Genomic DNA, 13,348 nt, shown 5'->3' on the forward strand with positions numbered 1-13,348 from the left:
TCAGACTCTGTACTGGGAAGGAGAAGTGCTATCGGAATATCTGCAAACGCACAACTGTCATGCCATGCGGGTACGTATGTCGTGTGCGTGTGCTTTAGACCTGAGAGAAGGTGCGAGATGTTTGAGGACTCACAGTCATTTTTTGATCTTCGGCGTCTCCTGCAGGGTCCTGAGGCCTGATGGAGGCAGAGGAGATCTAACCCCCCCCCCCCCCAAACTGAACACCTCTCCAACCACGACATCTGCCACATCTGTCAGGTCTTCTCGCGACTCGACAAGTCGACACCTGGTGCGTGTCAGTAGACGTGCACACACAGGCACACGCACCGACTTGCAGAGTGGGAGCAGAGTTGTAGCTGGCCAATCAGTCAGTCTCCACCAGGCAACCTGCAAAGAATATTTAGAGGTAACCCCTCTGTAATCACCAAAACAAAAGTATAGAATGAAACGTGGGCACCAGTGGATTATATTATGTAAATGTGACCAAGACAATCATTTTTATTTCATTCTAATTTACTTTTTCTGACTCAAACTAAAAGTTGATGTCTTTTGTTTCATTGCTGTCCTACAGTGTAAGAATTTCATGTTATCTGTGCTGTAAGATGTGGTGCAGTAAAAACTGAGGGAAAGAAGAAATGTAACTGATTACATTACATTTAAGTATCACAATGCTACACTAATGTAGCTTGATTACTTTCCGTAACTTTTGGATGACCACAATATAAAGTATAGTGAACTTGTTTAGCCTGATGTAGTGTTTTTAGGAGCTGTAGGTTGTAGGGGGTTTTAGGGCTGCAACTAAGGATTATTTTCATTGTTGTGTAATCGGTTTGTTGTTTTCAATTAGTTGTTTGGTCCATGAAACGTCAGAAAATGGTGAAAAATGCTGATCAAAATTCAAGATGACGTCCTCAAATGTCTTGTTCTGTCCACAATTCAAAAATATTCAGTTTACTGTCAGAGAGGAGTAAAGACACCAGAAAATATTCACATTTAAGAAGCAAAGTGTTTTATGTTTGATGTTAGGTTTGTTAGTTTGTCCATCTCTTCCTTCCTTTGTTGTGAACAATTTATGTATTGATATAAAGACAAAAACATGGTGACATTTCCAACCAGTGAAGCATTTTTCACTGGAGGCCATGGTAGTATATCTTTCTTTAGTTTAAAATTGTAAAACCTTATTTTGTATCCAGATTATCCTTCAGCATACAGTCATGAATGTGCGCAAAAAAAAAGCTGATCAGTCCAGTAGTGTGCACAATTACCTGCAGACAAATCACTCACACACACACATGCAAGTGATCGCATGATCCCCTCCAGGCTTACGTCTGGTGGAGATAATAAACAGAGAAGACATTTTACATGAAGATTAATCTGTTTATTATATATATATCTATATATATACTCATCATGATATCAATATCATCATTAACATCCATCCGTAGGCACCTTATATGTAGATAGACTGGGAGTAGAGACTTGGTCTGCATGCCTGTTGGTTACAAAAACACTCAGAACAGAATCGAAACATGCTGTCAACACGGCAGAAACAAAACTCTAAGATTTGTTGTCTTCTGTTTAGATTGTGTTTGAGGCATCGCTTACATGTTTGCTACTTGTTTATGCATAACTAATGTGAAACCTGTGAGCGGCTGAGACTGTGTTTGCCGCTAATTTGTTGAGAAATATATGTGTATATAGTGTCACCGCATGTGTATGAGTGTGTGCTTGTGTGTGTGTGTGTGTGTGTGTGTGTGTGTGTGTGTGTTTGAAACGGAAAGTCTGGGTTTGTGTGAATATTTTACGTGCGTGCCAGCATGTGTGAAAGTTCTTGTGCAATAACGTTGTGTGAGGTTCAGTCTGGCATTGTGTAACAGTGCGCTGTGTATCAACGTCTATGAGTGTGTGCCAAACATCTTACAGGTTCTTGGAGACTACGAGCCAGTTCAGGCAAGTCCTCGGACACCTTGGCACAGTTGCCAGATCTCGAGCTGGTTAAACCTGGATGTCAGAGCCAGAAATACAGTGGAAAGTTTCCCTCATGCCTCTGGAGGAAAATCTATTCTCTCGCTTCCCCTCCTTGCAAGTAGGGAGCAGGCACACACTCTGGAGAGTAACAATAAAGAATCAATATTTTACTGCCTCCACCCAGGGTTATTACAGTGCTGCAGCCGGGGATATGGATCACTAAAACACCCTGCTACATTTGTTATTTAGTGGAGAGTCTGCAGGCAAATTTAGGTCTTGACCCGAAGTTTAGACTGTCTGCATGAAATTTGTAAAAAATAATTTCAAAGAGATGCTGTGGGAGAAAAAGGAATATAACACTTTCAATAATCCTTTACAGCCACATTGAAGTGCAGAATTGCAATTGAGTTTGAATACAGACACTTTCTTTACAGGGCCACAATAATAAAAAAACATGATGAAACTCAATGCAAGTGGTTCATATACTGTCAGATCACAAGGAGTCAGCCTTGTGTTCTTTTCCCTCCGGATTTCGGGAATGCATGGACCTTGGTTTTGTCAGGCTCTCGTGTGCAAATTTTAATCCTCCTGACCGCATCTGAGCGAGGAATAGTTTAACATTTTGGGAAATATGCTTATTTCTTTCTTGCCAAGAGTTAGATGAGAAGATTGATACCACTCTCATGTTTGTCCACTAAATTTCAAGCTACAGTCAATAGCTGTTAGCTTAGCCTAGCATTCTAGGCAGATTTTGTCACTTTTGGACACAGCCGGTCTGCAAGCTAGGCTAAGCTAACAGTTTGCTAAATGTAGCTTTATAATTATTGGACAAATATCAAAGTGGTATTGATGTTGTCATCTAACTCTTTGAAAATAAAGACATGAGTATATTTTTCAAGTTTTCAGAATTAAATCTAAAACAGTTGGTGCTAAAAATATGCAACAACAGGCTCAAATGCTAACAAAATGCCTGAAGCTAGCTTAAGATTAAGACATTAAATTTCAGAATGTGAAAGGATTATTTTAGCACCATATGTCCACCAGAGAGGAAATGTTATACTGACAAACTCAATATTGTTGCTCTGTCAGCATCCCTTCTCCTCACTTTGCTTTTCTTTGAGAAAATGATCCCAATGAATGTGAAATACATTGATATTTACAACTATTTGATCAAATTACTGGGTACAATCATAATTTAACTGGACACATTCCAACACCAGGTCTTTCTTAGCTCAGTTAGCATGAGCTTTCACAGTTTGTCTGGACATATTAGCATGTTTAACACCCACTTAATCAGTCAAGATCCCACAGTTTTCTCATTCTTCCTGGTGTTGCCTCACATCTGTACTCAATCTCGCTTCCTTTTTTGGTTTGAAAACATATAAAAACTTGGGTTCTTTGCCGCCAGCAGCTTTTAGACATTTTCTCTGTAGTAAAATCAATGGAGAGCCATGAATTATTTTCCCCGCCGATGTAGGTAGGACTAAATTCTATCTCTATTTGAATATGAGAGCCTGACAAAACCAAGGTCACACAAACAAACAAGCTGCAAAATGACATTTGACAAGCAGCTGAGATATAACCTGTTAATAAGTTTAGAGGTGCTTGTTGGCAGATTTTGTTGCCTTTGGACAGAGTAGGGCTAGCTGTTTCCCCCATGTATGCTAAGCTAAGCTAAGCTAAGCTAAGCGGCTGCTAGGAAGACAGATAGGGGAGTGGAATCAATCTTCTCATCTCAAGGAGCGAGTTCCCAACATGTCAAACTCTTTCTTTAATTCCAGTAAAAGATGACATTGATTTTTTATGAACAATATCATCATAAATATTCTCTTCTTTCAGCTCCACCCTAATTAGGTGTCGCCACAGTGTATCATCTGTCCCCTGCGCATCATCTGTGTCCGGCCGGTGAACCAAACCCTCCCAACCCCGCTGTATTTACAGGCGTGAATATATGCAGATCATAAACCAGATTCCCATGCCGAGCTGGGCAGGAATTTTTTTTTATGAGCTGCATATTTTTACACCGGGCTCAAGCCATTTATCTGGGACTGGACCTGGCAATTAAGAATAATACACGGGCTCGTGCATCAGTGGCTGGGGAGCAACCCGTGGTTCACACTTCAACATGACAACTATGCTGCACCTCCTCCTGAGCCACATGAAGCTGCAAAAACATCTTCATCAATATCAGGTTATTATATTAATTAAAATAGTTCACTCATTCTTGAGAATTTGGACAAAACTGTATTTTTATGGGTTTTTGACAGCTGACAAAATGTTAACTTTTATCATTTCACAGAACAGTTGTAGTGAGGAGCGATTTTATTTTATAAAGTAGCTCAGAGTTCTCTTAATGCTAATGGTTTTAAAACAAGGATTATTATTTTTTACATCTATGTTATCAGTAGGTATTTTTTATTTTTAGATTTTGAAGGTTTTTAATACATTTTTAAATTGTCTAAAGTTGTGAATTCTGTTTTCTGGCACAGAGCAAATTTAGAAATCTTTAAAAAAAATTCAAGCAAAAAACATTTCATAAGCTACATATATTTCAGATATATACATATATCCTTATATAACAAATTTTCACACAAAAAATTGAATTAGAGTGTTGGTTTTAATTATTATTTTTTTTTATTTTGTCCTATTTCTCAAGAATGAGTGTATATTATAAAAAAAAAAAAAAAAAAGGCAGTTTCCGTAAATTAACTCAGATCTGAAACCCGCCAACCTTTCACCACCATAAACCATTTCTCCCAGTTCACACACGCTGACAGTTTTCCAAAATCTAAAAATGGAGGAGTGGGAGAAATTCCAAACTTAACGGAAGCTCCAGCCGACCCGCCCCCGCCCTTCCTCTCCCCGTGGCCTTGACAGACATGGACACAGCATCTCCACCCGACCGTGAAATAGCCACTTGTGTTTTAGCCCGAACAACTCCATTCCTATGTGACTGTCAGGGCGTGTGCACGCGCGCACACACACACACACACACACACACACACTCCTTGAGGCTTTTGTAATCCTGGAGGACCGACTGTATGTCCTGAAGACCTGATCAATACTATTCAATCTGCTCGCGGGGTCTTTCGCCACATTAGGCTACAGCCACTATCCAAACAATGAATGGCTGGACACAGAGGGACCCGTGTACAAATGGAATCCCATTAAAACACGATGGCTCTCAGGGGCCGACGCTGACCCCCATCTTTTTTTCCTTTCTCTCTCTCTCTCTCTCTCTTTCTCTCTCTCTTTTTTTTTTCTCCCCGCCCTTGCTCCATCCGCAGCAGCTATTTTATGCACCTCTGATTGACAGCTCCTGTCCAGAAGAGGAAAAGATGTTGTTACCATGACAACAGCTCATGCTACACCGGCGTGGAAGCGAGCTTTTGATAAATATCACTCCAGAAATCAGATATTAAAGAGGTCATTATACTGGCTACAGGATTCATATGATGTATTTACACTCATAGATGACGATGGTCCGAGTAACAGCTGTTTTTGTTTGACACATGTGCTTTTAAGTGCAGTTAAAATACCTATAATATCAACAGTGAGTGGCCATTATTCACATTGACAGAGACTTGAGTTTCTCATCAGAGATAAATAGAATACAGTGTTTCTTCCTAATAGGCTGACAGACAACATTTCCATGATGAGCTTTTTTGCACACAGCACATCTCCTTTCTACGCTATTTTCAATATATCTCATCTAAAAATAGTTCCAAGCGGCGAGATGGGAAGCAGACAGAGCAATAGAGGGAAAAGGAGGAAATGAAAAAAAAAAAGCCCCTTCTCCTTTTGTTATCCGTGATGTCTTTTCTTCTTTTTCTCTCCTCATTAGCAAAGAATTCGAAGTCGAAGTCGGTTCACAAAGCCCTTTTTTTTCTTTTTTTTTTTTTTTCTTTCTCCTGCCACTCCCTTTTCCCTCTGTTTCAGTTTACCTACTGGCACGGTGCTTTTAGGGACACCGAGGGAATTTCCTTCTTGCAGTTCATCCCTTATTTTCCCCCCTCTCTCTCTCTTTCTTTTTCTCTCTCAGGTTCTGCTTCATCTCCTCCTTCAGATTGCTTTTTCACAACGATGTCGTTCATTTCGTGGGAGCCAACTTAACCGTACCTAATGTGATGCCAGGGTTCAGTGTTTATTCCCAGACTAACTGTTGGTTGTTTTCACAGTGAAGTCCTCTCAGGCTCGTTTACTGTCTGCCCAAAAAAAGAAGAGAGTGATCCACGGTACGGAGAGGAGGGCAAAGAGCGAGGAGAGATACGGACACTTCACCAGGGGAGCGTTTACAGGAGCTATACGCACAGAGTGAGAGAAAGAGCACAAAAACACACACGTGGTTGTGTAAAATGTCTCAGATAAGGAGGAAGAATAAGTGTAGGGTGTAGTAGTGGTCTTGTGGACAGTCATTATGCTGCCACCACTGAAAGTCTCAGGCCCAGCAGTGCACCACAAAAGTCCGCATGGGAGAAAATACAAATTAAAGGGATAGTTTGGATTATTTGAAGTGGGGTTGTATGAGGCACTTGTAGATAGTCAGTGTATTAGCTGCAGTAGATGGCGCTCAGGATGCTTTCATCAGCAGGAGTAACTGTAAGAAGCTGGACTGGACTGCTGTGGACAGGGTCAGTAGCACATTCATTTTAGTGTACGCTATATTTACAATATTATCACAGCTTTTCCTTGCCATCAGACAGCCTTTTCTGACAGGAAATCCCTGTTATATGAGCCGAATAGCTCTCTCTCTAAGCCAACCAAACTCCATTGGCAATATCAGTCATTTTACCTCGCAGAACACAGGAGCTGCTGGTCTACTGCTGCCTTGATCTGTTAGTTTGTTTGTGCTACTGTGTGACTTCAGTGAATCCAACCTATCCTTACAAAACACTGGAGTCACAAGATAACGCAAACAAACTAACAGGTTGAGGCAGCAGTAGATCTGCAGCTCCTGTGTTTTGTGAAGCAAAATGACCAGTTTTGCCAATGGAGTTTTGTTGGTTTGAGAGAGTGATATTTGGCCGGTATAACAGCAGCTTCCTGTCAGAAAAGGCTGTCTGATGGCAAAGTAAAGCTGTTAAAATATTAGTAATATTATTTTTAAAAAAGGCCCATCTAAAAAATTGTATTAGTCTAAGTGTGCACTGTATTGAGAATATTTTCATGTCTACCTTTATGTCTTTCAGTCTTTTCTGAAGCATATTTGCCATCTTCAAGACCTAAAAATAGGGAGGATTTCAGAACTGAAATTTGCTTTTCATAGACTTTTTTTCCCTGCATTGTGGTGCTTTTTAAAGAATAAAAACAAGAAAATTATAAGCGTAGTTTGCCTGCAGATGACCTCCAACTGACACTTGTTAGCTGGAAAACTCGATTTCACATTTGATTAACACAGAAAAAGAATATTTTACAAACGTTTTTCCGAGGGTATGGTAGTTCAGCTGCTCTTTGACAAAATGTGTCCCTTTCATTTAAAAAATTCTGTACGAAACACAAATTCCTCTTTTTCTTTCTCTTGGTATTTCCCATTGCTCTCACTGTCTCTAACTGACTGAGTAGAATGGGTTTATATTGGCTGTACAGTGACATAAAGAGGTTGTGAGAACAAAAAGAAAAGAACATGTGTAACGAATTATCATAGGAGAAATCCAGAGAAATACTGGAGAACTGACCCCAGGAGGAAACTGGGTGAAATTATGAGGGTTGCCAGATATGTTCGGATTGGAAACCACCATTATATAAGCCAAATATTGCTCTCTCTAAACCAACCAAGTTCCACAGGTGAAAACAGTAATTTTACCTTGCAGAACAGAGGAGTTGCTGGTCTACTGCTGCCTTGATTTGTGTCAGTTTGTGTTATTGGGCAACTTTGATGTTTTAAAACATTACTGCAGATTCACAGAAGTCAAAATATAACAGGGAGACCAGCAACTCCCGTCTTCTGTGAGGTAAAATGACTGTTTTTGCAAAAGGAGTCTGGTTGTTTTAGGCAGAGCGGTATTTGGTTATATAATGGCTGTTTCTCATCTGAACATACTTGCCAACCCTCATCAGTTTTTCCAGGAGACACCTGTTCATTGCCCTCTCCCGGTTTCCTCCTGTGGTCGCAATTTCTACCACATTTTTCCCGAATTATGACACATTCTCCACACGTTTTCTTTCCTTTTTGTCATTACAACCTGTTTCTGTTTCTGGCACTGTAAAGTGTGTATAAGCCTGTTCCCCTCCATGGTTGTTGGCTTATACAATGGTTATTTCCCATTGGACAAAATGGTAAAGCAGTAAAAATATCCAAAATATAGCGTACACTTAAACTGAGGGTTGTATGTGAGTAAAATGACTCTGTCCACAGCAGTACATTGCTTAGTTTCTCACACTCCTGCTGCATCCTGCAAAGTGCAGATAATAGACTATCATTAAGTACCTCATGCAAACCTGCTTGAAATAATCCAAACTGTCCCTTCAAAGTGCTACGATGAAGGAGCTAACATGCCACAAACAGACCAAGAGACTGAATGATGAAGTGGATTATAGGTGTCACTCTTTACTGCAGGTGAGTTCCCTAAAAACACATCAGCACACGCACGTGAAACCATCGTCCAATCACAAGGCAATGCTGCAGAGATCATCATTAAATGCCTTTAGGAAACCCAGCCAGGCAAGTGCTGGATTCTGGGTAGAGGATGGGTAGGAGGGCTTGGCTGCCGGCGTGGCCCTGGAGGGAGAGGGAGTGAAGCGATGTCTGAGAAGAGTGTAGGAGTTGTAGCGTGAGAGGCCTGGTAGAGGTTTGGCTGCAAAGGTCAGGGATGACGGGAGATGGGACGTCTGTAATGGAAACTATTGGTCAGATTCCAGGAAGCTGTGAGGAATTGTTTGGACTGCGAGGAAGCGAAGCGAGTCAGAACTCGTGGGAGCTTCTCAGGAGTGGCTGGGAAGGAAGGAGGCATGAGTTTTTTTTTCCAGATCTGTCTTTGGAAGAGACGAGGACGGAGACCAGAGGTGTGAGACGGAGAGCTGCAATTGTTCCATGAAGAAGAAGGAGAAGAAGGAGAAGTCTGGGAGTCAGAGTGTTGGAGTGGATGTTGGCAAGGCGGTGGGCATCTAGTCCTGCTCCGTCAGGCTATGGTGAAGACGGGGTGCACTCCAGAGAGGCTGCAGACACACAAACACAGACGATTGGAAAAAAATTCGTATATGCATATACAGTTACTCAGCGTTACTCAGAGTGAGCGGCAACAATAGATGGGAGAACACAGTGCATCTACACACACTTATACACTTCAATTCAACAAGATGTTGGAAACATTCCTCACAGATTTTGGTCCATATTGACGTGAGAGCATCATGCAGTTGCTGTAGATTTGTCGGCTAAACATTCATCATGTGAATCTCCTCTTCCACCACATCCCAAACTTGCACTTTTGGATTGAGATCTTGTGATTGTGGAGGCCTTTTGAGTCCAGTGAAGTCATGCTAAAGAGGAAATCTGTAATATTTTTACTGCAATAAGTCATCAGAGATTAAGCAAACATGTTAAGTTGAAATACTGGCTTCTCTGACAACAACGCTGCAGCTGCGGTGTTGCCCTTCAAAATTTCTATTCCAGGCCAGAATAACTGTTTTTATTTGCCTGTTTCATGTTAATTAGAGGTCAAATTAATGCTGAATGTTCGCCAAGTGAGTAAGTGTCTGTTAATGAGTCGTAAGTAGATGGTTCGAACGGTTAAACTGAGCAGTATTTTAATGCAGTCTGGCAGGCAGTGAGACGGGCAGCCACTGAACTCAAAGAGTGTGTATTTTGGGAGAAGTGGGCTTTTGTTTTCAGGATCACAGTCTTAACTTTACGTTAAAATACATTTGACAGTTATAAACAGCTGACAAACTTACAGTGGAGGACTGTACTTGCTTGTTATTGTCAATTTACAATGTTGTAAATGTCTTGAGCTCCTGCAGAGCTCCTGCAGCCTGCCTGAGCCTCCTTAAGCCTGGGGAGGAAGGATCGAGGGGAAACAATTTTCTTCAACCGTATATCATACATTATATAGGATTTCAACCTATTTAATATGCCATCTACAGTTGTACTGATGTACTGCTGTACTTATTTTTGCAGGAGGTTATTAAAGTCTGTTAACATAAAGAAAGGACAAAATTTTTTGCTGCACATCATCTTTCAGGTTCCATTAACAAATAACTGAAAAGAGGGTGGAGGCGGGCGTGAAACTGTTGGAAAGGGGGCGAGGCTGAGAAACACCAGAAATGGCAAAATCAGATGAAAACAGAAGAGCAAAAAGAGAAACAATGACGACCATCACAGGAAGAGCGGGCAGAAGGGGCTGCAAAACGAAACCGAGCAGAGTGACGTAGATGAGAGAGGAAATTAAGAAGTTGAGATCAAACAGGAAAAAAAAAGGAGAGAAAGGGCCGAGATAACAAGCATGGGCACAGTGAGGCATAAAAATGGATCAGGGGGATGGAATTAGAAAAATAGAAGAGAGAGGGGGGGGAGATAAGAGAGACAGGATAAAAGAGAGAAAGAGGGAGAGAGAGGGGGAGGACGAATAAAAAGAGAGGAGACATAATTATAAAATGGCACGAGAAAATCAATGCAGCGAGCGTCATTGTGCTTGCAGGCGCCGTACAAAGGGAGGTGGAGAGCAGCAGCGTGTCCATCAAACGTGTACACACCACCACATGTCAGTGTCACACACACACACACACACACACACACACACACACACACACACACACACACACACACACAGAAGCATTTCAAATGCAGAGCGAAGACAAGGAGGATGAGTCAGGCAGATGAAGCGGAGAGAGACAAGTGACATTTAGAGCTCAGTCGGAGCATGTGATGACAAGGCACCAAGATACATGCCAGCCCCGACTCTGACAACAGCTTGTGTGTGTCTAAGTGTGTGTATGTGTGTGTGTGTGTGTGTGTGTGTAGATGCAGTCCTGGGTTCAAGGAAACAGATTTGTGATTTTATGTGTTATTCTGTTCAACTGCTGGAGCTGAAACTGAGGGCAGAGCGCCAACACAGAGCTGAGGATTTATATTCATATCTTGAAACTTTGGGGCTATAAAAATAAAAAAAAAGTGAAGTGTAGGAAGAAGAAGTTTGCACATAAACTTTTCATGTCTCAGATCCTTTACGTAACAAAAGTACCAGTACCAGAATGTAAAAATACTCCATTACAAGTAAAAGTCCTGCATTTAAAACCCCACTCAAGCAAGCAGAATTGATTGATTGATTGATTGATACTTTTATTGTCTGAACGACTCTGAAATTTGTCTCGTGTCATGGCGACAGTGTTTGCATCATAAATCAGCCATTCCCAAACTTCAGAGGGCCACAGTCCAATTTGAAATCTGTAAATCTTCTGTGTTGCACCTGAACTTTTCAAAGCACGTCACCAATTATAACAATGACGCGATATAAGATCATGTGACACCTGTTAAACTATAAAAAGAAGAATAACACGTAATTAAAATCTCACAGCTTTGTTTTCTTAGCTCTGATTAGCTTTTAAAGAATTAATCATAAATATTTTATGGTAATTTCAAACTTGTAAAACTGAAACCCTCTCATGAGCCACCCTGCAGGGCGTTCATGTCCCACCAGTGGGCTCCAGCCCACGTTTTGGGAATCACCGTCATAGAAAACAAACATCAGGACAAGAAACAAAATCCGTACATTTAACTTGACATTACAGTCACAAAAATTACACTACATTTAACAACATAAACACAGAAGATGACATTCAAGGCCCTTTAATGTACATTTGATCTGGGATTGAGTTCAATACTTAATTTTAAGAGTTTTTCAATTTAATCTTATGAAACTGGGGGACACTGTGTCTCCAGCATGATGGCAACAAACTGTATTTAATTCAGAGAGTTTCTCCAAAAGTTGTCCTTCGATCTTTGAGCGGGTTTTCATTTGGTGGAGCAGCTTTGACTTCAGAGCAGCTGTCAAACACTCATAAATACAGAGGTAAAAAAAAGAATTCGTCTTCTCGCCCTAAAAGACCCGAGGCAGCGGAGAAAATAAATTATTTGTCCTGTCTTTTTTTAAGACAAGTTCAGTGTAAACTTTCCATGATGATTGATGGTCAGTCAAGTATTTATATTAAAATATCTGCTTGTTTTCATTATGGATAAAAATAGGAACTTTGTGAGTGTCTGATGGTGAGTCAAGTACTGTCTCTTCAGTTTTCTTTGTGTTTATCTCAAGAGCATTACTGTCATTCCACTCGACCCCTCTGCTCAAACCATTTCGGTGCAGCCCAGGGTTGCAAAATATATTAAAACTGTATCATCAGAATACTTCATAATGTATTGATTTGGGGCATCTGTTCACAGTCAGTATAAAAAGTGAAAAGAAGAGCTGAAGTCAGACGAAAGGGTTTTGTTCACCTTAACAGTGAACTTTAAGTATCAAAAGTAAAAGTACTCACTCTGCAGAAAAATGATGATGGATGTGTTAGTTTGATAATACTGTGGCATCATTTTATTCTTTTAACTAGTTTAGACAAGTATTTTATTCCAGTGAGAGGTTGTGAGATGATTAAAAGTGTAGCAGAGAAGAAGAAAACTTAGTACTGTGAGACAACTTCTCTCTAATCTTTGTTTTATGTGAAATATTGGAGCGTTGTAACTCTTTGCACCTCAAACAGTTATTTAAATGAAAATATCTGAGATGTTTGAAGGGGAAATTGCTCTTTGGTGTAACTCATAGACATCTGAAATGTGACAAGTGGCCTCAGCTTGACAGAAGCCAGAATGAGTGGGAACCACTGGTTTCATCTCTAACAATGAGCTTATCACATGTTTTTTTTTTTTTTTTCTCAACAAATTAAACAGCAATTTGATTTGGTGCCACTGTCAGCAGGACATCATCGTTTCCCAAACTATCTCAAGTCACTGTGGAAGAATAAATCTGTTTTATGAAGTGACAATGCTGTCCATAAGATTTGGTAAAAGCAGTGTGGGACTTACATTACATACATGTTTACTGACTCTACATTGAGCTAAAAATAATACTGAATTTTCGCCAAATGAGTAAATGTCAGTGTATGAGTCGTGAGAAATCACTAACAATCTTTTAGAAGGAGTTGATGTTTATAAAACGGTTAAGCGATATGTCAGAGGGCAGGCAGTGTGTATTTTCAGAGCAGTGGACTTTAGTTTTCAGGATAACAGGCTCAAAAATAAATCGACAGACAACTGACAGAGTTAAACAGCTGATCAGCTGACAGTGGTGGACTTGTTTATGCTGCTTTCTGAAGTCCGAGGCCTGCGTTTGTGCAAGATGAGCCTGGAGAGGAGTCTAGGTTTGAAACCTAGGGTGTTACATAATTATGGAAACCA

General features: G+C 40.6%; 1 protein-coding gene across 1 annotated transcript in view; it reads right to left on the reverse strand.

Annotated features, from left to right (window-relative positions):
* Positions 1-7,242: 7,242 nt before the first annotated feature.
* samd12 (sterile alpha motif domain containing 12) overlaps positions 7,243-13,348 on the reverse strand; it is a 177,634-nt gene continuing 171,528 nt past the window's right edge. The window contains exon 5 of the mRNA XM_084739892.1: positions 7,243-9,123. Within this exon, the coding sequence (XP_084596018.1) occupies positions 9,092-9,123 (32 nt within the window). The 3' untranslated portion in view covers positions 7,243-9,091. The remainder of the gene's footprint in view (positions 9,124-13,348) is intronic.

This window comes from Lutjanus erythropterus, chromosome 16 (assembly GCF_056507025.1).
Source record: "Lutjanus erythropterus isolate fLutEry1 chromosome 16, fLutEry1.hap2, whole genome shotgun sequence".
NCBI classification, from domain to species: Eukaryota; Metazoa; Chordata; class Actinopteri; order Lutjaniformes; family Lutjanidae; genus Lutjanus; species Lutjanus erythropterus.